Source organism: Hyperolius riggenbachi, chromosome 2 (assembly GCF_040937935.1).
Source record: "Hyperolius riggenbachi isolate aHypRig1 chromosome 2, aHypRig1.pri, whole genome shotgun sequence".
Taxonomy (NCBI): domain Eukaryota; kingdom Metazoa; phylum Chordata; class Amphibia; order Anura; family Hyperoliidae; genus Hyperolius; species Hyperolius riggenbachi.
Window position 1 is genome coordinate 17522646 of NC_090647.1, and position 25720 is coordinate 17548365.

The following is a 25720-nucleotide window of genomic DNA, read 5'->3' on the forward strand; positions in this document are numbered from 1 at the left end:
CGGATTTACATGACAGGAGCCTATAGGCACAGATGTCCTGGCACCCTTGACTTCACCATTAATAAACCTACAAACACCCACCGAACTGCACTGCAAATGTGCTGGCTGACCCAGCTGTCCCTTGTCCCTTAAGTTCCTCGCCCATCATAGGTAGCTACGGGTGCTCCTAAGTGTTGGGTAGCCATAGCTTCCTCAGTATTAGGTAGCTAGAGGGGCCCAATCCGAAGGGAGATCTGGTCACTGGAATGCCAAGACCTGGATGAGAAACCTCTCATTTTTGCTCTGCTCAGGACTCTGTATAGGGAAGCAGGGAGGGAGGTACTTGGGGTTGGGAGTGAGCCACCTTTCTATCATCAGGCGCCTGTAGGCATGTGCCTACAGTGCCTTATGGTAAATCCGGCACTGAGTGGGACTAACAATAGGGTGGCCCTAAATGCACCCTGGCCAATGCAAACTTCTGGCATTTACTATGGGAGTGTGCATTTTTACTGAACCTTTGGATCGAAGTCACGGGGCTACTGGCAGAGGTGTTGTGAGCTGGGGATTGGTGCTTTGCCCAAAATGTGCAGGAAGGAATGGGAAATAGGGATGGGCGTTCCAGTAATTCCGAGTGGCAAGCTGTTCGTAATTGAAATGGTAATGAGGCGCTGATTAAACAGGTGTGATCGCTGTTACAGAACAGCCGTGAGAAGCATAGACGATTCGGGAAGAACCGTGCAGTTTTCTGATCGCTTCCCGGTTAGATTTGCGCAGTCATTGCAGCGATCAGAATTACATTTTTTCTTTTAATGACACAGTTTCTTTTAAAAGACCACTTTGCTCCCCTAACACCAAATGGCCAGGTCCATTAAGGCACTTTCTCAGAGGAAGTGCCCAGGCACACAGCTGTGTTAAGGGCCCTCATAAATCAAGTTTCCAGACATCAGGGCTAACAGAGGCTCATAATGTGGATCTTAGTATAGCCAAGCTGGAACCATTCTCAGCAGGAATTGTCTCCTGAGCTCTGAGCTGAGGATTTCAAAGGACCAGCAATCTCTCCAGCTGGAAAATTTAAACTCCTGCTAAACTGTTAGTTATAAGATAAATTATAAACTGCTATATTTGTCATATTTCCTGTGTTGCAAAGCTGCCAGGCCCTTCAAACTCGCAGAATGTGTCGGACCTTGCCTGGCACTGGTACTGAGAAGATTTCAGAACATTCTGAGTTATGGACTGTCAGTTAGGCAGGTCCAAAGTAACCTGGTGATACCACAGGGGTCCTGCCCCCCGTGTTTGGTATCATTGTGCTGGATAAATCCGGACTGACCTGAAAATGTTATTAAATCTGCCCTGACCTGTACGGTTCTATGAGATAGAGCCCATGTACTGTTAGATATGATTTTTGGTCCCCAGGAGAAGAAGGAGGGCTCATTTCAGGTTCTAAGGGAGTGGGTGGTTTCTGCCCTCATTCCTTCTTACTGTGTCAGGGGTATAAAAATGGCAGAGGACCCAAAGTCAATGTCCTCCATTTTGAAAGATCATCCCGATTATATCCTTGCCAGCTTGAGGACATATTGGCATCTGGCTTGTTTGGACTTTGATGCTGAGTCGCCTGACACTGAAACCAAGGACTTAGCATTTCGTTTCCAAAAGGACACGTTCACCTGAGCTTAAGTATCCGTTTATTTCTTCCCCTATTTTTATTTTCATACTGCGCTACTATTGTCCCCATAATTGTTGATTTTAATGATTTTCTGTATATATTAATTATTTATATTGCATTTATAATAAAATACTTCTAAAAGTAATTTATTTGTTCAGCTACCCCTAGTATTCAGCCACACACAGAAGGAATTCTAGCTTCTGAAGATCGCTACTGAGAATTGTTGTTATTAGTCAGAACTAGGTGTTTTTTAATCGTTCTATTTGCAGGTATTAGTATCAGGCAGATTGGGGCTTCTCTTCCCATCAAAAAGAGGTGGTGGCAACCTAGTATTTGGTATTTAATAGACCGCACGCCTCCCTCTGGTCTGTCTGCAGCCGAATTCTGGCGATTTCTGCACACCAATTGCGTTCACGAGATTGGGTAATCTGTGTGCTGAAACCGATTGGAAGGCAATGTGCAGTCCGGCCACCAGGGGGCGTGTGACAATCGCGGGTTATGGGGGGTTAAATTACCCAGAAGTCTGTAGGATAGTGTGCGCTCCATTCTGCATCATAGGTGTACAGTGAGACGCATTCCATGGGGTTGATTCACTAAACCGGGCTAACACATAGCATGGCCGTTAACACACCTTATCAGAGATAGCACGTCTTACCAAAATGAACATGCCTTATCAGAGTAGCATAGTGAGTGCTATGAACTTATGCCTGCTAATTGGCAATGATGAGAGCTCCACTCTGCCCTGAGCCCATAGCGCTCACTACGCTACTCTGATAAGGCGTGTTATCTCTGATCAGTCGTCTAATCTGATTTACAGGGAATCTCTGTCGTGTTTGTGGACATGTGTTTCTGACATGACGTCGATTTTCATCGCCGCTGATGTCACCCTCCCAGAGTGAGCGGTACGGGCTCAGAGACATCGGAACCGCTGCTAGGAGCACAGAATCGAGACACGGAGAGCCCAATATAGTTTAATATGTACTGGTATATGGATATGATAAGTAAGTATGTATTTATACTAACAAACATGGGTTACCGTCCAGGTAATCACTATATCAGCAGGTGAGAAGATTAGACCTGTCCCCACTCAGGATTAAGAAGTTGCTCTCTGTAGATAGGAAATAAGGGGCAACACCCTCCACTAAGGGTGGACTCAGGAACTGTATAAGCAGACAGAGGCGCCAAAAGGATAAAATATTCGAAAATGTTTAAAATGAGAGGAGGCAGAGGTACTTCCTCTGAGTGCACTTTGTGGGGTTTATAAATACATTTTTGTTGTTTTGAATATACTCAACACTCGTGTGTGTCTCATTTTAAGCATTTTAGAATATTTTATCCTTTTGGCGCCTCTGCCTGCTCATACAGTTCCTATGAACATCTATGTTGTGTCCGAAACAGCCACAAACACAACTTAGATTTCCAATAACGCAATTCCAAAGACAATCAGTGGCAGCTCCAGATTCACATTTTTTTTCTTTTTTGGGGGTGGGAGGGGAGGAGAGGGCACAAAGGGGGCACAATGGCTGGCTGGTGGGGCACGTTTGGGTGATAAAATTGATATTTGTTTGGTGAGCTTTAATTCTTATATATCCATTTTACCAAAAAAGTAGAAACTTATAAAATGACTGTTTGCTGCTCCCACCAGTTACCTTGCTTTAATCCTTACTTGCTAGCAAGCTGCTCCTGCATGGACATAACACAGACAAATCATCCCAGCCCCCAGCCTTTGGGCCATTTTCCACTGCAAAACGCGTTTTTTTGATTGGCAAGTGTTGTCTTGATTTTTGAAAACAGATACTAGTGGTTAAAGAGACACTGAAGCGGAATCAAATGATGATATCATGAATTGGTTGTGTAGTAGGGGTAATTACTAGAACATTGGTAGCCAAAAAAAAAAAATTCTCATATTTTATTTTCAGTTATATAGTGTTTTTTTTATAACATTGCATCATTCTCTAATACTTGCAGTGTACACACTTCTCAGCATTCTAAAAGTTTTTGCAGAACAGGCAGTGAACTTTTGACCTGTCCTGAACTGTTTTCTGCAAAAGAAATACACAATACAGCTGAGATAACCTAATCAGAAGTCAGAGCTCTCCAAGACTTTCATAGTCGCAGAGCTCAATGGCTATTTGCATAGATAACAACTGGAGTTTCTTAACTCTTCCTGCACTGGAAACAAATATTAGACTTATGTCTCTGCTCCTAATGCTTTATTTCTTAGCTGTACTACACAACTAATTCATTATATCATAATTTTTTTTTAGCTTCAGTGTCTCTTTAAATCAATACAAAAATGCAAAACGCATTTCTATGCATTCTTCATGCGTTTCTATACTTTACATTGAAACGCAAAATGCATCATAATTGCACCAACATGCGTTTGCGTTTTTTTTTTCAAAATCGGAGCGCAGCAGTGGAAAAGGCCACCCAGGATTATTATTTTAAACAGGCTGCACTTCAGAATCAGCAAATGCATGTGTTTTGCGTTTTTGACAAAAACGCATCTAGTGGAAAAGGGCCCTTTGTCTCACAACTACAAGCAAGGGGAGGGGAAGAGGCAGGAGGGAGAGAAACACTGTGTGCGTAATTCCTTATCTTAGTAGCTAAGCATTGCTGGAGACTACAGCTTGTATTTTACAGACAGGAAGTCTTAAAGAGTAACTGTCAGGCTGCAAAAGCTAATTTAAACCTCTATTCTCCTGTGTTAAAGCGGTATCGTCACCATAAAAATGAAATTTCAACAGCAACTGGTCTAAGTGTATTAAGTGATACAGATGCTAATCCTGCATTCAAAACTTTCAAAACTTTTTCTGCTGTTATGATTTGGAGTTATCACATACTTAAGGAGCCCTGGCCCTTTAGTAGTCGTGCCAAAGAATTGCATGCTGGGTGTTCTTTTTATCTATAATCTATTCCTCCTCTTCCCTTTATTTCCCTGCCAGCTGCTTATCTGAAACCTGATCCCCCTACTCACTTGTGTTTACAAGCAAGGCTGAGGCGACTCAGTGATTGGAGGAGACAAGAAAAAAAGTAAAGGGCAGAAATTACATCACGAGTTAGCCTTAACTGTGGGCAAAAGACATGGCCCCCACCAGGAACAGAATTCTCGTCATTTACTATATAACATTCACTGAAATCAAAACGTGGACAGTACAATACATGTGTTATATAAGTAGATCAAGTATTTATCTACTTATATATGTGTTTTTTTCCCTGGCATAGTGTGGCTGATCCTACTGCTTTAAACAGTTTAGAAGGAAGCCAAAAAGGCAATACTGAAGTTAAAAATCTCTCTTACTTTTGATGTGTGCTGAACAGCAAGGCTGTTATTCCCAAGCTCTTAAAAGGATGAGAGGCCGCATAACATACTGCAAAGCATTCTGGGGCTGCTTCTTCCCACCTTGGGTCCTCCCCTCGGCTGCTAGTGAGAAGTTACAGGCTCATGTTACAGCAGTTTGTAATGCAGCCCAGCTCACAGCACTGAAAAATCACAGGGCAGAGTATACTGCATGAGTCCGCTATTGTTCCTAGCCACATGGCTAATTAATATTCACTGCACAGTAGTGTTGTCCATTACAGGAAGCAGGGAGGACATGACGACACATTTGGCTTCATAGGAGACAGACAAACATGGAACCTGCCATGAGCTGTCAGGAGCATCACTCTCTGCAAATACTATATAAAAATTCTGTGAAGTACAAACGTGGACAGTGAAATGCATATGTAATGTAAGTACAGCCAATATTTAGCTACTGATATATGTGTTTTTTTTTCTCTGAGACCTTATACCTAACAGCTCCTCTTTAAGGCAGGATTATTATGCTGGAGCTTTGAAAAAAGTAACTAACTGTATGTTACTGGGGGAGCGGCACATTGATTCTGGGGGAAGGGGGGGGGGGCAGTGCCCAAGCATGCCCCAGTGTAGTGCCACTTATGAACACAATTATCCTCTAGTCTCATATGACACCAAAAACCTCATATGGCACATACAAGTCCAGCTCCTTGGAAGCTACACACAAAAATTTGCAAATCAAATGACTCCCTGTATGGTTGCATTGCACAATTAATGTGTGATGCGACTTTTATGAAACGCTGCAGTGCGGTTTAAGAATCATCACATAGTATCAAAGGAGCCTTAGCAAAGGCAAGACAGCCTTCGAGATGTATAAATGCAGCACTGTACCTGATCCTGGAGAGATGGCGCCCTCAGCTGTTTCTCCTCCTACATCACAGAAGACTCACAACTGGATTTTCACATAACTTTATTTAATACATTCCACATGTAAACATAATTACACATTAAAAGTTGTAAAATGAGATAAACCTAAAAAAAATGGCATATAGACAGGAACACATATTGTATTTTTCCCTTTTTTCATGGACACAGAGCAAATCAGATGTGCATAAAATCAAAAGCTGGCTTCAGTAAGCAAAATAGTTCATTAGGTAATTTGGGCGCCGGGGGAAGCTGCTAGTAGATGATCAGAAGTAGGGCATGTGGGTGCCACATAGACGGCAGTGTTATCTACAGCTATAGTCGCACATGGGGGCAACCTGAAAAAAACGGTTTTAGGCAGTGCAAATATTGGTGGAGGGAGTTTTTCGTGGAGAAGGCGCCCCTTCTATTTGTGTGTATGGTAGGGTTAGGGTTAGGTATTGGTGGAGGAAGAGTTAGAGTGAGAAGGCAGCCCTGATATTTGTGTGTATGATAGGGTTAGGGTTAGGTATCGGGGGAGGGAGTTTTAGTGGAAAAGGCAGCCCTGATATTTGTATGTACGATAGGGTTAGGTATCGGTGGAGGGAGTTTTTAGTGTATTTGTGTGTACGGTAGGGTTAGGGTTAGGTATCTTTAGAGGGAGTTTTTAGTGGAGAAGGTGGTCCTGATATCAGAGGGGGGGATTGTACGGTAGGGTTAGGGTTAAGTATCGGTAGAGGGAGTTTTTAGTGGAGAAGGTGGCCCTGATATCAGAGGGGGAGGGGAGGGGTGTGCGGTAGGGTTAGGAATCGGTAGAGGGAGGGTTAGAGTGAGAAGAGAGTTCGGTTAGTGATAGTAAAATATCAATAAAAATTACCGGAATTCTACTATCATAATAGTCAGTGTAGAATGGCGGTAATTTTACAGATATTCTACTAGCGGCTTCCTCTAGGGCCCAAATTAGAGATAACCCTTTAATGTCTGGAGGATGGATGGCCACTCTTTGATTAAGGGGCGGCGCCGCGGCAGATTCTGCAGTGTTGGCTAGCGAGGAGAGACCATACTGTACACTCATGATATAAAGTCATTGGGATTTGTAGAGCATAGCAGAGATTAGCGCAGTTGGAAGAAAGTTTCATTTGGGTTTGTTGTCTCTGGAAACCTATGCAAGTTCCTCCTGGACAACTCACTGCCTGCTGCTGAGGTTAGAGTCGCTCCACTTTATGCTGTTGGGTTGTCGGCTGCAGATAGATGGAACATGAGGAGCAGACAGAGGCACCACTGAGCACCCTGAACCTTCCAGGGGCAACTTATCATTACAGTAAGAACACACAGACACTGTAAAAATATGACAGGAGTTCTGCTAATATGCTGTGAGTATAAAATCTGTATAAAGGGTACCTGAACTGACACAATATCTATAAAACTGCCAGCGTGTCTAATATGGGCTCCTCATACTCACCTGTCCTCCTTTTGGAAGGGCTTCCCTTTGTTGCACCACTTTGCCGTCAGTTCATCTAGAAGCAGGGCATGCTCTGTCCACTTGCCCTGCCTGTCATTTCACGCCTCTGCCTGGCTGCGCACAGCGATTGGGGCCAGCAGCATTCTGGGCATGCACTCTGGGCAGGAGGAGGAAATTACAGGAAGAGCAAGTGGAGTCATGAAAGAGAGGACAGCGACACCTAGTGGCTGCAGCTGGAGTGCCGGAGAGACCTGATGGTGGTAGGCCCCTGTGAGGAGCCCACCCTACACATGCTGGTTGTGTAGTTTTACAGATATAGTCTCCTTTCAGGTGCCTTTTAGTAAATATGAGTGCTGGTTCAGCTAACCGAGAGCCTGAGTAAGTGAACGATTATTCCAACGTGTAGCACAATTCCTCCATTAGAGGGCGACGTTCCTGCAATCACAAGTCCATAGATAGAAGGCAGAAGTCCATTCCCTACATGTAAAGATCAGAAGATGAGTCTTTGCGTTATGTACAGAGGCTGCCTGGTCCTAGCAGGTGTGACAGGAAGAGGAGGAGGCTGCTCATCAGGGTAACTTCCTGGGGATTCTGCATCCTGGTACGGGTGGCTGTGAGGAGAAGACACAGGACAGAGTCACAGGCCATACGTGGTAACATGTGACAGACATCAGGCTCCTTATAAAATAAAATAACTAGAGCCCTAATGCATGAACTGCTGGTACTGACTTCTTCCACTTCTTTGAATTTTTTTTCTCTGTTTTAAGGTCTGTACACACATCCAATTTTTATCTGCAGATGAATTACCAATGTTACCACTTCTGTGAAGTATAAGAGATTACCTAATGTCTATTCATAGTATTCAAAAGCTGTTGGCCTCATACTACATGGCAGTGAAATTGGATGTGTGCGCGGAGCCTTACTTGCACACTATTACTACATGAGCCAATAATTTTTTACATGGTGTCAGAAAGTTTTTTGAGAGTTTTTTTCATCATCTTGTGAGATCAATACCTTGAAACTTGTCTCGTGTGAAATGTATAGGCAGATTCAAAGCTGCTTTTCAGTTGTTTGCAGTGTGACCTCCACAGGAAGTATGTGAATTCTACAGGCCTGATTTATTAAAGTGGGATTGTAAACTAAAATCTCAGTAACTACTCTTAGTTACATAAAAGAATATTTGAACTGAATCATTGCTGGCTGAAGCTCTCTGAGGAATGTGTCTTTACTCTGCCCCTCCTTCCCTCTGCTGAATAGTCAAATCGCCCTGGCAACAGCTGAGCTACTACAGCAGAAAAGGAGGGGCAGAGCAAAGGCACATGTCTCAGAGAGCTTCTGAGGAAGGAAGGATGGAGTATACCGCAACACAACCTTGATTCCCCGCATCGTCCCAGATCCTAGCCCCTGCTCATACCCCACTAGGGGGCAGCACTGGGGACACATATCAGTGCCAATTTCCATTGAGCAATCAGTATTCATGCTCACACTTTCTATACAATAGCAATAGGCTTGTGAAGGAACAGAACTATGGAGGAGGAGACACACCCGAGAGGCAGGACACATGGCATCAAATAGATACATCCAAAACAAAACAGACACATTTTTACTGAAACAAAGCAAATAAAACCACGTGGCTGCTGATCGCTTTGCTGACAGCTGGTTAATTAACCAGCAGCAGTCAAGCCTGGTACATGCCATCAATTATGATGGGCCAATAATTGACCACTTTTATCACCTTTATGTAGTATGAGACTCAACAGATTGTGAATACTATGAGCAGATTGTCCAGGTAAATTCTCATACTTTACTGAGGTGGTGAAATTATTCAGTGATTGTCCAATCAAAATTGAAGGTGTGTACCAAGCTTAAGGGTCTTTAACTAGTTGTTGTCCCTGGGCAGTATATCTACGCCCCGCAGGACTTCATCATAAGCTCCAGGGGTGTAGCTATAAGTACTTAGCAGGGATCGGCCGCCATGCATGCTCATGTGCACATCCATGTGTTCTCATCGCAGTCCGTTAGTACATTAATCAATGAAAGGGAACACAGTTGATCTAAGTGCCTGTGATCAATGTTCACCAGTATCAATGAGATGCCAGTGGTCATTGACAAAAGTGAAAGTGACATATACACGCTATACTTCCTCTGGAGGAGAATAAAGTGGGGGAACATCTAGTGGCCAAATAGTAAATCACACCTACATACATCTCAATAAATAAAAATTCCTTAAATACTCCATTGTTAAAGTGGTCCGAAAGCCAGCATTTCTACCTTGCTCTAAAAGATTCCTTACAGCTTTAAAGCAAAGCTACTATCTCACATTTTTTTTGTAGCAGAACATCACAACAGTAAAACAAGTCACCTTGTCCTGCCATGAAAATTTGGAATCTGCATCCAGACTGGAGATAACAGTATCTTTGTTTACATTCTAAGGTTGTTACATTTGTGTGAACAACTGAAAACACTCTCTGTGAAGCTCTCTGTGCGTCAGGCACACACACAGTTCAGAACAGCTCACTAGAAGGTTTTAATATATAATAGAAAGCAGCTGGAATAAAATGCAATGGCAGCTTTCAGGGCAAACTACACTTTGGAAACTTGCAATTTGTAGACAGACAATATAACTTGTGCACAAAAGCAAATATGATTCCTGTATGAGTAATAAAAAGTAGGAAAACACATTTTTATTGAATGTTATGTCAGAGTGTAATGAATGTGTTAGACACAGGATCCCTGATCACTAGTAATGCAGAGGCTAACTGATTATCTGGTGATCTGCAGATTCACCAAATAATGCAGGTTAAAGCACAGGAATGAACACACAAAAATACAATTCAAGATGAGAGAAGCTTTGTGGAAATATCCACCACACTGCGATTCCTCAAAGGTGTGGTTACCTCTGAATGGGAACCCCGTGTGTGAGATCCTCCAAGGGAAGCAGTGGAGGAGTCTCAGCCTCTAGTAGTAATGGTGTACTAGAGGCCAGGTGTCTCAGAGAGGCGAACCTCTATAACGGAAACCCCTCAGTGGGAGATGAGCCACTGAAGAGAGGAAGGTCGGACAGAAATAGGTTCAGCAACGATACAGGCAGTGAGGTACAGAATCAGGAGACGGATATCAGAGTCGGAAACCAGCCAAGGTCAGCAGGAGATCAGAGAGGCAAAGTACAATATCAGAAGGCGAGAGAATAGTCAAGAAACAGGCAAAAGTCAAATACAATGAGATCAATCAGGCTAACTGCGTGTGCAAGTAACGGGGTCCTGCCGCACTTTACACACCGGGAACTGACTAAGGTCTGAGCGCTAACACAGAGTGTCGCAAACACAGACGAAGTGCCAGTGTCAAACACTTCCTTATATACTGCCTGGGACATGCAACCAATAAGAACAGGCTCAAGGACCTGCCTGACGTCAGCTGACCTCCAAGTCAGCTGACATGTTTCTTCCTAGTATAAAAGGGAGGCCGGTGTGCGTGCGCATTCCCTATAGAGGGAGAAACAGAGTCACGTGGAGTAACATGCCGGTGAGTTTGGCGCGATATGCCCGCACGGACTTGCGGGGAGGATGCGGACAGAGTTCCGCATGCCGCAATACAAGGTATGCTTACCAGAGCAGATGCGGCTAAAGATCCGCAATCCTTCCGAGAAACGCCGCCTAGCGGCGTATTCGTTACACAGAGTTTCAGACCACTTTAACTCCTTACCTCCCCTCCCATAGTTACCAAAATGAAACACTTTTATAAAACAAAAAATATAAATTAAAAATAAAAGTGACATTTAAAAAAAAAACCATAAATAATGACCTTAGGGACTCAACTTTTGTAATATGCTTGTCATGAGGGTATATTACTGGTATTTTTGCAAATAAGGGCTTGTAATTACTGATGGACGCAAAACTGAAAAAATACACCTTTATTTTCAAATAAAATATTGTTGCCATACATTGTGATAGGTACATAATTTAAACGTTGTAATAACTGGGACAAATGGGCAAATAAAATACGTGGGTTTTAATTACAGTAGCATGATTTTTTTAAGGCTAGGTTCACGTGGTCAGTTGCATAACGCATGCGTTAGAATGTGTATGAACTGCAATGGAGACTGGACACAGACTTTAATACAAATATGCAGCGAGTTCGAATATTGTGATCAGTTACAGCGCTGTACTGTGAACAGGCCCATAGAATTGTATGGGCAGCCAGTGAGTTAACATGCAGAAATATTCTGCACCGCAAATGAAAACGGTGAACAGGGCCTACATTTATAATGGCTAAAAACTGAGAAATAATGCATTTTTTAAATTTTTTCTTACTATCCCCTTTAAAAATGCATTTAGAATAAGATAATTCGTAGCAAAATGTACCACCCAAAGAAAGCCTAACTGGTGATGAACAAAAAAACAAGATAGCGATGAAGTTATTGGCGAATGAAAGGGAGGAGCGCTGAAAGGTGAAAATTGCTCTGGTCCATAAGGTGGAAAGCCCCTCAGTGGTGATTGAACTGGTTAATTGGCTGCATTTAATCACCTTCAGGTGTAAATGATTACATTGTAAGAATGATTTGCTCGTGACTGATCTGAACACCAGTGTGGTTTGTGTTAGATTTATATCTGTAACGTTTCAGGATTGGCGGCTCTGCTGGCGTTACTGCTGACCAGAGATGGTCAGTGAGATGTTATTAGTTTCAGCTTGCATGCAGATTCAATGCAAATTGTTTGCATTTGGGAAATGGTCATGTAAATGCACTTCCTGCCTATTCGGGCCAGTTCCAACCTGCTTACAATTTACCCACAAATTGACCCGTTTAGCACCCCCGGGGCCACGTCTGCTGGTGGCACAAGACGTGTGATGTAACATCTTGGCTTCTTACCTGCGCTGAAGGGACACCACCTGGACTTACACCTCCGCTCTGGAAAACACACAACAGCATTATGAATATAGACTAATGGATATACTAAGAACAATGACGGATGAGATCGTCATGCCTAAGGCTAGTGACACACCAGGACGTTGCGTTTAGGGGACGTTATAGGTCGCATAACGTGCCCCTAACGCAACGCCTGGTGCTCTCTGGTGTGGACGTCGGAGTGAGCCGCGTTGTGCAGCTCACTCTGGCGTCCGTGATGCCGTGATGCGTACTCTTGGACGCATGCGGCATCACGTGGTCCCGCCCGGCCAATCGCCACACAGAGCGGCCGCTCCAGGAAGTAAACACTGCACATCACTGAGTGCAGTGAATATTAATTAGCCATGTGCCCGGCCGCTCTCCCCTCCTCCCCAACATGACTGAGCATGTGCAAACAGTCTAACGCAGCTTAGCCGCGTAGAACGCACAGCATGCAGCACTTTGCTGCGTTACAATGTAACGCAACGTGGGCAGTGTGAACAGCCCACTTGTGTTACATTGCTGTGCGTTGGGGGAGCGTTACAGGCTGCACTAACGTGCGCCTGTAACGTCCCTGTGTGCAAAAAGCCTAAATCTCCCACATCCTAACCTCCTAGATGGTGGTGTAAGTTTGGCTCACAGGGCCCCATGCAAAACTTTTATGGGGCCTCTTCCTATGTTCAGACTCCACCCCCAGTGGGAACAAGTCACAAACAAAGAGAAAATTGGAAAGGAAAATTATTTTTAAACGCTGTAAAATTACATTTTGCTGTACAAAACGTAATTTTACAGAGTTTAAAAAATAATTTTCTCTTTGCATTTTTAAAATCGATTTTCTTAAAAAAATGTTTAACTTGTTCCCACTTTTTCCCTTAACATAGGTAGTAATTTTTATGACCTTGGCATGTATGTGGGCTTTGCGAAATTAAACCTAATTGCAAAATTATAGTTACTGATTATGGTTACGAAAAAAATTATGTTTTTTCCCAAATGTTGCATTACATTTTGAATTACAAAGCAAAATTACAATTAGGGGAAAATGGTGCTCACCACTGCCCCTTACTGATATCCCTGTACAGCTATTGCTTACATGGGGCATCCTGCTACTCAATCAATCACTTCCACCCCACCCTCTTGGTTTTTCCATCACAGGTTTCATTTTGAGCCGCCCATCATGTAAATACCTGTGAGCAGATGGCTATTGTACAATTTTTACTATAATAAAATCTTTGTAACTGGAAAAACACTTATCTCTCCTTTCCTCTTTTTTTTGGTAGCAGTTAATAAATCTGAGATGGGGTAGGGCAATCATTAAAGAAGAACCGTAACCAAGAATTGAACTGCATCCCAATAAGTAGCTGATACTCCCTTTCCCATGAGAAATCTATTCCTTTTCTCAAATAAATCATCAGGGGGCGCTGTATGGCTGATATTGTGGTGAAACCCCTCCCACAGTGTGATGTCAGGACCATGGTCCTGACCGTTTTCTGTCTGTGAACCTCGTTGCATTGTGGGAAATAGCAGCTGTTTCCAACTGCCAAATAACCAGTATCTCCCTCTGTGCATATGTATACCTATTAAAAAAAAAACTTTTTAGGTTTGTTAGTGGGTGTGGCTAAAGATAATGGCAGTTGGAGCTGTCTACTTTTTTATTTTCTGCCAGTAGTAAAGATGATGACCTGCAGGCTGATTGCAGATCAAACAATATGAACAAACTACATGGCGAATATCAATTATTTCTTAATCTTGCCACCTATTTTTTTAGTCCCTCACTTTTGCGATGTATTTATTTATTTATTTTTCCCTTTTCACTAACGTTCCTCTTTAACCTTGTGATATCACATTTTAAAGGACATCTACTGTATCTCCAGGTTACCTTTGGCCAGCTCACAGTTGTAGACACTCGACTTTTCCAGAGACTGCAGAGTTATGACGTTCCTGCTCCCGTCCTTAGTGAAGTTGGTGACCTTAAATTTCTCGTAGGGTGGAATAAGCACTTCATCTTCACCCGGGAAGAATGAGAAATTCCTAATGCTGACTCCATAGCAGGTGTTGATGCTGAAGAAAGTGTCCTCCCCGAACTGCAGGGCATTTTGATCATTCATGGACGATGATGTAAATTGTCCAAACCGGATGGGGCTGCGATTTACTGCCCTGAATCGGACTCCTCTAGTCCCTCTGAAGACGTTGTGGCAAGCAGGGGTCTCCACTGAATCGATCACCTGCACAGCTTTGGTCAGGTAATAGTGGAGGGCCTTAAAGTTGAAGTTCTTCAAGTAGTACTGCTTGGACTGGCCGGCATCTCTCACCGCTTCATTGAAGACTTTGTGAAGAGGACCATTAATGGTGTATGCTAGCAGTGCTATGGCATATTTATCCTTGAAGCCCTTAAGCAACGTCACCTGCCTCTTCTTCTCATGTTCCCATTTGAATTCTGCTGTCTTCCAGGCATCAGCAAGCTCCTTATTCATGGAAAGTTCTGCCTTCAAGAGGTGTTCAACTTCCTCCTCCATAACATCACTGCAACCTTTGTACTGGTCATCGAATGAAGAACGAGCCATGTCTAAACTGAACTCCTTCGGCGAAAAGACATCTCGCTTGGAAGTCCGCCTGCCATCCACCTGGCACAAAGAGAGAAATAAAATATTAGTACAATATAGTCCATGTCACAAAGTCCCACCCAACACAATCACCACCATGAAGCACATCAACATGTTGTCCTACAAATCAATAAGTGGTTTTGGCACAAACAAATTGGTATTGTCAATACAACAAGAGCAAGAAAGGTTCGTATTAGGCCCTGCCACACCCCTATTAGCTTATTATTACTTACCGTAATCCTGTAGTCAGAGGGATAAAAGAACCTTAATATGACTGTATATGACTGCTGGTCAGGGAGATGCTTGTATGAACGGGATAGAGTGAAAACACACATGTGATTGGTGGTAGGAGAACATACAGGACATGTATGGCTGAGAAGGATGAAGATGAAGGCACATGCTTGATTGGTCAAGGAAATACCTGTATGACCAGGATGAGGATGATCAGGGCTGGATTTGTACTTTTTACCGCCCTAGGCCACTGTCACCAGCTGCCCCTCTTCAGTATAGGTAGCGAGATGACCCCTCCCTCTTCCCTCTAGTATAGGTAGCCCGATAACTCCCCCAAGTATAGGTAGCCAGATGATCCCTCCCCCTTCCCTCCAGTATAAGTAGCCAGGTGACTCCTCCCCCTTTCTCTCCAGTATAGGTAGCCAGATGACTCCCTTAATCCCTCCCCCCCCCTTCAGTATAGGTAGTCAGCTTGCCTTCACACCACAGCAGCCATCAGTGTCACTCATTTCTCTGCTCGTCTCCAGTGCAGAAGCTTTCTCTTCCTTTCCGTCTCCAATGCTGCCCAAGTCCATAGCCGCCGGCTACAATGCCAACGTGCACAGAGAGCAAGGTGGCTGCTGAACAGGCAGCTAGCAGCAGAGTACCGGGGTCAGGCACTAGCCTGATCTCCCTGCATTGCAGCATTTACAAGCTTGCAAATGCTGCACCAGTTTAGCCTGCTGCTTTGGTGCCCTTCCTCTTGTGGCGACCTAGGCCATGGCCTAGGTGGCCTTGGCCTAAATCCGTCCCTGAGGATGATAGCACACACACGTGACTAGTAAAGGGATACCTGTATGACCAGGATGAGGATGATGGCACATACATGTGACTAGTAAGGGGGATACCTGTACAAGAAGTACGAGGGTCACAGCACAAACAAGGATGCTGCTATGAACTCCAGAAGACCCAGACACCATTTTCACCTCCTGAAATAAAAACACAGAAATTAGAAAAAGTATCCCCTTAAGTTTTATTGATAACATATTCTATGCCTCTCAACCTATCCTACTCCCCATATACTGCCCTGTCCCTGCGGGCTAGTGACGCATTTGTTGCTATGGATGCTATGAGCGCGGGGGGAGTGGTCAGAACAATGTGACTGGGACTGTTCAGGCTTCACAGGTTGCTAAGGATCCAGCTTGCCAGATCTCTGGGCCACGTCAGACGGCTGCTGTACACACACTAGATGCACACATAATTGCCGCCCAGGAGAGTTTAATCTAGTGTGTGTACATAGCTTTACACACACACTCTATCTAGACACCGCAGTATAATATTTTACATCCACTTTTCACTACTAATTCATCACATATTTTTAAACTGTTAATAACTACATAGTTTATTCTATGAACAGACATCTCCAACTCCACACAAATAGTGCCTGGTGCTGGTGGATGTTATCTCTTTAGCACACAATACACCTTAAAGGACCACTATTGTAAAACATTGTAAAATGTAAAATACATGAATACTCATATACTAATAAATCCAAATTATGCCAAACACGGCACTTTGGCACCCGAGCTAGTGGACGGGGCATGGGGCTGCGTTCTCTTGTGATGCCAGTGCTTCCTCCTTCTAAGCCGGAGACATTAGAGTAAGGTGAAGTTCAGCGCGAGTGACCTCTCCGTGACCCCGTCCTGAAGCTTGGGTGCTGAAATGCCGTGTTCGGCATAACTGTGGTTTCTGAATGCAGGATCCTGAATTCCAACACTACCTATACTGGCTACTATAGATAGCAAACCCTTGTAGGACTTGTCTTTACAAAAACGCAGGGGCGGATCTACTATGACGCAGCCTGAAGCTCCTGCTTCAGGTGGTAGATTGCCTGGAGGCAGTGCCGGGCCAGTGACACAGTGAGTAAGGTTGCAGGCTTAAAAGGGGTTACAACCGGCCGGCATTAGTGGGGGGGGACATAATTTCTCCCTCCCTCTCTATAGTTCCCCCTCCTGTGTCCCCCTGCAGAGCTGGTGCAGGGGTGCGTTTTTGTAATACTCTCACCTGCCCATACAACTCATCCATGCTTCTCGACAGCCGACTCCTCTCTACTTCCTGTTTCCTATGCATTATGCAATAAAACAGGAAGTAGAGAGGAGCCGGCTGCTGAGCAGCATGGATGTGTTGTATGGACAGGTGAGAGATTTACAAAAACACACTACTGTACCAGCTCTGCAGGGGGACACAGGAGGGGGCCCACGGAGAGAGAGGAATGATGTTGGCCTCCCTCCCCACTTCTGCCAGCCCGGTGTCACCCCTTCCAAGCCCTGCAGGGGTGGGGTGCAGCAAGAAAAAAAATTGGCTTCAGCCGGCAAATAGTGTAGAATCGGCTCTGCATACATGAGGGAGGCAGCGGCGGGTTCCAGAGAATCTGTAGATGGTGTGAGGCCAACAACCTTGTTCTAAATGCAGCCAAAACAGTGGAACTGATCCTGGACTTCAGGAGACACCCTCCCATGCCACAACCAGTCCTCATCAACGAGAATGAAGTGTCCAGAGTATCTAGTGTTAGGTTTCTTGGAACAACACTGACTAGTGACCTAAGGTGGGGGGAGAACACCTCCAAAATCCAGAAGAAGGCTCAGCAGAGACTATTCTTCCTACGCCAATTGAAAAAATTTGGTATGCCACAGAAGCTGCTGTCCAGTTTCTACACTGCCACTATTGAAGCCACCCTCTGCTCAGCCATTATTGTGTGGTACGCAGGAGCAACCGCCAGGGATAAGTACAAACTTCAAAGAGTCATCAGCTCAGCAGAAAGGGTCATCGGCTCCCCTCTGCCGCCCCTAGACCTCCTCTATACCGCTAGATTGATGAAAAGGGCTAACAGGATTTCCCTGGACCCCTCCCACCCTGGCTTCCGTTTCTTCAAGCTCCTTCCATCGGGCCAACGCTTCAGAACCATCCGCCCAAAAACCAACAGGCGAAGACACACCTTTTTCCCTCAAGCAGCTCTCCTGCTGAACTCCTGCCACTCGAGGGGCGCTCTTGCCCAACTCAGCTCAAATACTCTAGGACGGGGCACACGGGTGCCCGTTCATGCATAACCCAGCAGTCATCCTGATACACTTCTAGAACAACTAAAGTCATGGTGCTGCGTGAATGTTACTTATCCCTGGGGTTAGACGAATCCACTTATCCCCGGGGCTAGACGTATCGACCCACTAGTGCGGACTATTCAGAATGAACTGCACGTTGTACAGCATCGATTATTTTCTGTGTACTGCCTGCCTGTCTTTTTGATTGTTTTTTAAAATGTGAACTTCTTAGCGTCAATTCTGTCTTTGTTCAACTGCCAATGCCATGTGAACCACAACCAATTCCGGGTACGACTTCGGTCGCACTTGGCGAAATAAAGATTCTGTATTCTGTATTCTGTACTACAATATACAAACTAGTATTTTCTAACATCATACTACTGTTCCCAATCAATCACTACTTTTACTAAAACCTGCTCATTTATGACATATTTCATACTTACTACACACATTATATGCGTGTTAAAGGGAACCTTAACCGTGGATAAAAAAAAAGTTTAACTTACCTGGGGCTTTCCCAAGCCTCCTGCAGCCGTCCTGTGCCCGCGCAGCTCCTCCAGTGTCCTCCGGTCCCCCGCCGCGGCTTAGTTTCGTTTTCGGGCGACTGCCAGTCGTCCTCCGGCAACGCGTTCTATTCTTCCGCATTCCCCGACGTAAAGTGCCGTAAAGCGCGTCCATGGAACGCATTCCCCGCCGTAAAGCGCGTCCGAATGCCGCGTTTTACGGCACTTTACGTCGGGGAATGTGGAACAATAGGACGCGTTGCCGGAGGACGACTGAGTTGGCCGAAAACGAAACTAAGCGGCGGCGGGGGACCGGAGGACACTGGAGGAGCTGCGAGGGCACAGGACGGCTGCAGGAGGCTTGGGAAAGCCCCAGGTAAGTGAAACTTTTTTTTTATCCACGGTTAAGGTTCCCTTTAAATCTTCATAAATGAATCCAGAACAAGTCATATTCTCCCTTCTATATAAAGACCCATAGAAATATACTTCTACAAATAATTCTTGCAAAATTCACCTTGATTTCCTTTGGGATTAATCTCATGTCCAGCGGTCTCCAGTCTGCCAGTAATGAGAGATTTCTGAGCTCAGCACTGGGTCATCGATGGAATACATGTAGAGGACGCAGAACAACTCCTGCACCAACTTCCACTTTGTCCGTATAAATACTCTGCTGCTGATTATAGCCTCGTTATTAGTCATTATTAACTGGATGTGAAAGAGATGTTCATTATTTGAACACATGATGATGGAACAATGCTGTATGATCTCTATACTGAATGCGATGTCCTTTAAACACGTCCCCACCACAGGTTATTTTCCCCTAAAAAACAGAGCAATTTTTATATCATGCTCCTCCCATTCATTCACCAATAACTTTATCACTACTTATCACACCAAAATGATCTATATGTAATTTTTTGGCCACAAATTAGGCTTTTTTGGGGGGGTCATAGTTTTTGCTAAGAATTTTTTTTTTTAATGCATTTTAAAGGTAATAATAAGAAAAAAAAATATTTCTCAGTTTTCAGCCAGTATAGAGCCTGTCAGTTGTGACAGATTTTTCAATTTATTGTGACAGTGACATGATAGGAAAAAATGAATATATAGTACATTTTTCTCTGGAACCAGTGGCGGACATACGGCCGTGCAGGCCGTGCCGCCGCACGAGGGCCCCTGAAGTTCCCCTGCTTCAGGGGCCCATTAAGTATTGCTGGGGTTTTTTTTAACTCTACTTTTTTTTTTTTTTTAACCTGGGGGGCCTTGACTCCTGTCCTCCCCCCTCACCCCCCCCCCCCCTCATGCGGCGGGAGAGCAGAAAATACAGGAAGTCTCCGGCCGGGGCTGCAGCAGACGCTAGAGGCAGCTGCCGCTTGGTCTCCCGTGTCTTCAACTCTGTATCTCTGCTCGCTACTAAACCAGGAAGTAGCAAGCAGTGTACAAAGTTGGAGACACGGGAGACCAAGCGGCAGCTGCCTCTAGCGTCTGCTGTAGCCCCGGCCGGAGACTTCCTGTATTTTCTGCTCTCCCGCCGGCCGCCGCGCATCGGGAGGGGGGCCCCCCGAGGTGAGGGAGGGAGGATAGGAGTCGAGTCCCCCACCCGGATAGCTACCCACCTACCCACCCGGCTACCTTACCCACCCGGCTACCTACCCGGCTACCTAACCACTCTGCCGGCTACCTACCCACCCGGCTACCTACCCGGCTACCTAACCACCCACCCGGCTACCTACCCACCTGGCTACCTACCCGGCTACCTAACCACCCACCCGACTACCTACCCACCCTGCTACCTACCCGGCTACCTAACCACTCTGCCGGCTACCTACCCACTCGGCTACCTACCCGGCTACCTAACCACCCACCCGGCTACCTACCCGCCCGGATACCTACACACCCACCCGGCTACCTACCCGGCTACCTAACCACCCACCCGGCTACCTACCCACCCGGCTACCTAACCACCCACCCGACTACCTACCCACCCGGCTACCTAACCACCCACCCGGCTACCCACCCACCTGGCTACCTACCCGGCTACCTACCCACCCGGCTACCTAACCACCCACCCGGCTACCTACCCACCCGGATACCTACCCGGTTACCTAACCACCCTGCCGGCTACCTACCCACCCGGCTACCTACCCGGCTACCTAACCACCCACCCGGCTACCTACCCACCCGGATACCTACACACCCACCCGGCTACCTAACCACCCACCCAGCTACCTACCCACCCGGATACCTACACACCCACCCGGCTACCTAACCACCCACCCTCCTACCTACCCACCCGGCTTCCTAAACACCCACCCGGCTACTCACCCACCCGGCTACCTACCCACCCACCCGGCTACCTAACCACCCACCCGGCTACCTAACCACCCACCTGGCTACCTACCCACCCTGCTACCTAACCACCCACCCGGCTACCCACCCAGCTACCACCCACCCGGCTACCTAACCACCCACCCGGCTACCCACCCACCCGGCTACCTAACCACCCACCCGGCTACCTACCCACCCGGCTACCTAACCACCCACCCGGCTACCTACCCACCCGGATACCTACCCGGTTACCTAACCACCCTGCCGGCTACCTACCCACCCGGCTACCTAACCACCTACCCGGCTACCTACCCACCCGGATACCTACACACCCACCCGGCTACCTAACCACCCACCCGGCTACCTACCCACCCGGCTACCTACACACCCACCCGGCTACCTACCCACCCACCAGGCTACCTACCTACCCACCCACCCGGCTACCTACCCACCCGGCTACCTACCAACCCACCAGGCTACCTACCTAAAGACCCACCAGGCTACCTACCTACCCACCCACCCACCTACCCACCCACCAAGCTACCTACCCACCCACCTACCCAGCCACCCACCAGGCTACCCACCCACCCGGCTACCCAGCCACCCACCAGGCTACCTACCCACCCGGCTAAGGGCTACCTACCTACCCACCCGGCTGCCTACCTACCTACCCACCAGGCTACCTACCCACCACGCTACCTACCCACTCACCCACCAGGCTACCTATCCATACAACCACCCATGGGAGCTGCGCGCCGGATGGAGGCTGGGACAGGAGGTCTGCTGCTGCTGGTGAGTAAATGGTTTTTTTATTATTTATTTTAGCAGGTGTATGTTCTGGGCAGGTCTGCCACATGATTGCATGTATGTTCTGGGCAGGTCTGCCACATGATTGCATGTATGTTCTGGGCAGGTCTGCCACATGATTGCAGTATGTTCTGAGCAGGTCTGCCACATGATTGCATGTATGTTCTGGGCAAATTTGCTACATGATTGCGTGTATGTTCTGGGCAGGTCTGCTACATGATTGCATGTGTTTTCTGGGCAAATCTGCCGTCATGATTGCACGTATTTTCTGGGCAAATCTGCCGACATGATTGCACGTATTTTCTGGGCAAATCTGCCGACATGATTGCACGTATTTTCTGGGCAGGTCTGCCACATGATTGCACGTATGTTCTGGGCAGGTCTGCCACATGATTGCATGTATGTTCTGGGCAGGTCTGCCACATGATTGCATGTATGTTCTGGGCAGGTCTGCCACATGATTGCATGTATGTTCTGGGCAGGTCTGCCACATGATTGCGTGTATGTTCTGGGCAGGTCTGCCACATGATTGCGTGTATGTTCTGGGCAGGTCTGCCACATGATTGCATGTATGTTCTGGGCAGGTCTGCCACATGATTGCGTGTATGTTCTGGGCAGGTCTGCCACATGATTGCGTGTATGTTCTGGGCAGGTCTGCCACATGATTGCATGTATGTTCTGGGCAGGTCTGCCACATGATTGCATGTATGTTCTGGGCAGGTCTGCCACATGATTGCATGTATGTTCTGGGCAGGTCTGCCACATGATTGCATGTATGTTCTGGGCAGGTCTGCCACATGATTGCATGTATGTTCTGGGCAGGTCTGCCACATGATTGCACGTATGTTCTGGGCAGGTCTGCCACATGATTGCGTGTATGTTCTGGGCAGGTCTGCCACATGATTGCAGTATGTTCTGGGCAAATTTGCTACATGATTGCATGTGTTTTCTGGGCAAATCTGCCGACATGATTGCACGTATTTTCTGGGCAAATCTGCCGACATGATTGCACGTATTTTCTGGGCATATCTGCCGACATGATTGCACGTATTTTCTGGGCATATCTGCCGACATGATTGCACGTATTTTCTGGGCATATCTGCCGACATGATTATACGTATTTTCTTGGCATATCTGCCGACATGATTGCACGTATTTTCTGGGCATATCTGCCGACATGATTGCACGTATTTTCTGGGCATATCTGCCGACATCATTGCACGTATTTTCTGGGCATATCTGCCGACATCATTGCACGTACTTTCTGGGCATATCTGCCGACATCATTGCACGTATTTTTTGGGCATATCTGCCGACATCATTGCACGTATTTTCTGGGCATATCTGCCAACATGATTGAATGTATTTTTTGGGCAAATCTGCCGACATGATTGAATGTATTTTCTGGGCAAATCTGCTCACATTATGTGTATTTTCTTGAGAAAACCTGCACAATTATGTCAATTTTCTGGGGAAAGGGTCACCAAAACTTGGGCCCTCTGTCTTTGCGTTGCACTTTTCAAGGGAACCTGAGGTGAGAATAATATTGAGGCTGCCATATTTCTCTCCTTTTAAGCAATACCAGTTGCCTGGTTGCCGTTCTGGTCCTCTGCCTCTTATTCTTTCAACCATAGACCCTGAACAAGCATGCAGCAGGTCAGGGGTTTCTGACAATATTGTCAGAACTGAGAAGATTAAGCTGCATGCTTGTTGCTGGTGTAATTCAGTTTATTACTGCAGCCAAATAGATCAGCAGGGCCGCCAGGCAACTAGTATTGTTTAAAAGGAAATAAATATGGCAGCCTCCATATCACTCTCACCCCGGGATCACTTTAAATTACAGTTAGCTCTACCCCTTATCCGGTCATTGCCACGCCCATTTTTTTGCCGCGGCGCTACGCGCCGCAGGTTCTATCCACACCCATTTTTTGCAGGTTATCGCCACGCCCATTTCTTGCCGCGCCACGCTTCGCGCGCCGCAGGTCAGGGGCCCACAATTGATATTTTGCACAGGGGCCCACTGCTGGCTGTGTCCGCCTGTGTCTGGAAGAAATGTCCACTGTATACATACAGTATGCAAGGCTGGTTCATGACTTTTTGTCGCTTGAGGCAAAGTTGTGAGAATGCCGCAACCTCCCCCCCGATAGGCAGCCTGGAGGGGGGAGCAGCCAGGAAGGGGGAGAAAAAGGCACAGCCGTGGTGAGTGGGATCAGATCCCCCTCACCTGGGGCTCCCCCGCCCGTGCCTCCTCCCCCCTATTTAGCTGCCTGTGCTGGGATCTCTTCTTATTGGCTCCTAGACCTTGCAGTGCATCCTGGGAACAAATGATTCCCTCCTGCAGATGTCCAATATACGCATTACACTGAAATTTAGCGCTGTTGCCGCCCCCTCCACTTGTTCATCGTAAATACAGCTGAATAGTGAAAAACAGGGCCGTTATTGTGGAAATCCACGGCGAGTGAGAAAGGCCCAATTTCACTGTGAGATCCATTGTAATACTGGTATAGAGTAAGAGTACCTGTCACTGCTGCGGTATAGAGATTGCAGCCCCCTCAGGCCGGGACCCCCGCACAGCTCAGAGACAGAGGAAGACTTCTGATCTTATAATAGTCTGGTATAGAGTAAGAGTACCTGTCACTGCTGCGGTATAGAGATTGCAGCCCCCTCAGCACTGTCAAGCCAGACCCCCGCACAGCTCAGAGGAAGACGTCTGATCTTATAATAGATAGTCAGGTATAGAGTAAGAGTACCTGTCACTGCTGCGGTGTACAGCTTTGTGTGAAGCCCCCTCGGGCCGGACCCCCGCACAGCTTAGAGACAGAGGAAGACTTCTAAACTTATAATAGTCAGGTATAGAGTAAGAGTACCTGTCACTGCTGTGGTATACAGCTTTGTGTGAAGCCCCCTCGGGCCGGGACCCCCGCACAGCTCAGAGACAGAGGAAGACGTCTGATCTTATAATAGTCAGGTATAGAGTAAGAGTACCTGTCACTGCTGTGGTATACAGCTTTGTGTGAAGCCCCCTCGGGCCGGACCCCCGCACAGCTCAGAGACCGAGGAAGACTTCTGATCTTATAATAGATAGGCTACTATAGAGTAAGAGTACCTGTCACTGCTGCGGTGTACAGCTTTGTGTGAAGCCTCTTTGGGCCGGTCCCCCGCACAGCTCAGAGGAAGACGTCTGATCTTATAATTGATAGTCTGGTAGAGTAAGAGTACCTGTCACTGCTGTGGTGTACAGCTTTGTGTGAAGCCTCTTTGGGCTGGACCCCCGCACAGCGGAGACAGAGGAAGACGTCTGATCTTATAATTGATAGTCTGGTAGAGTAAGAGTACCTGTCACTGCTGTGGTATACAGCTTTGTGTGAAGCCCCCTCGGGCCGGACCCCGGCACAGCGGAGACAGAGGAAGACGTCTGATCTTATAATAGATAGTCAGGTATAGAGTAAGAGTACCTGTCACTGCTGTGGTATACAGCTTTGTGTGAAGCCCCCTCGGGCCAGGACCCCCGCACAGCGGAGAGGAGACAGAGGAAGACGTCTGATCTTATAATAGATAGTCAGGTATAGAGTAAGAGTACCTGTCACTGCTGCGGTATACAGCTTCGTGTGAAGCCCCCTCGAGCCGGTCCCCCGCACAGCTCAGAGACCGAGGAAGACTTCTGATCTTATAACTGATAGTCGGGTAGAGTAAGAGTACCTGTCACTGCTGCGGTGTACAGCTTTGTGTGAAGCCCTCTCAGGCCGGACCCCCACACAGCTCAGCGACAGACGTCTGATCTTATAATAGACTGACAGCGACAACTGGTACATGTTAGCTGTACTGAGAGCGTGTTTATCTGACATGAAGCCAACATTATCTAGGCAGCCATATCACATTTCCTAAGGGCTGCAGCTCACACTGCAATATATGTATCTATGCATAGAGGGGGGGGGGGGGGGGGGGCATTCACTGCGGGGAGATCCAGCTAACGCTTCAGGGATAATACCTCTC

The 25720-nt window shown here is 46.6% G+C and overlaps 1 protein-coding gene across 5 annotated transcripts; it reads right to left on the reverse strand.

Moving 5' to 3' along the window:
• Window positions 1-6563: 6563 nt before the first annotated feature.
• ART1 (ADP-ribosyltransferase 1) lies at window positions 6564-25493 on the reverse strand. 5 transcript variants are annotated; one of them, XM_068264376.1, is made up of 5 exons: window positions 25427-25493; window positions 15903-15983; window positions 14061-14805; window positions 12170-12208; window positions 6564-7913 (listed from the first exon to the last, which is right to left on the reverse strand). In XM_068264376.1, exons 2-5 carry the CDS (start codon window positions 15972-15974, stop codon window positions 7813-7815), a joined length of 957 nt encoding a protein of 318 aa, XP_068120477.1. In that variant the 5' UTR covers window positions 15975-15983; window positions 25427-25493; the 3' UTR covers window positions 6564-7812. The 5 variants fall into 5 exon arrangements, with proteins under 5 accessions (XP_068120477.1, XP_068120488.1, XP_068120497.1 ...); XM_068264387.1 differs by having other exon boundaries at window positions 25308-25493; XM_068264396.1 differs by lacking the exon at window positions 25427-25493 and adding an exon at window positions 24478-24617.
• Window positions 25494-25720: the final 227 nt, after the last annotated feature.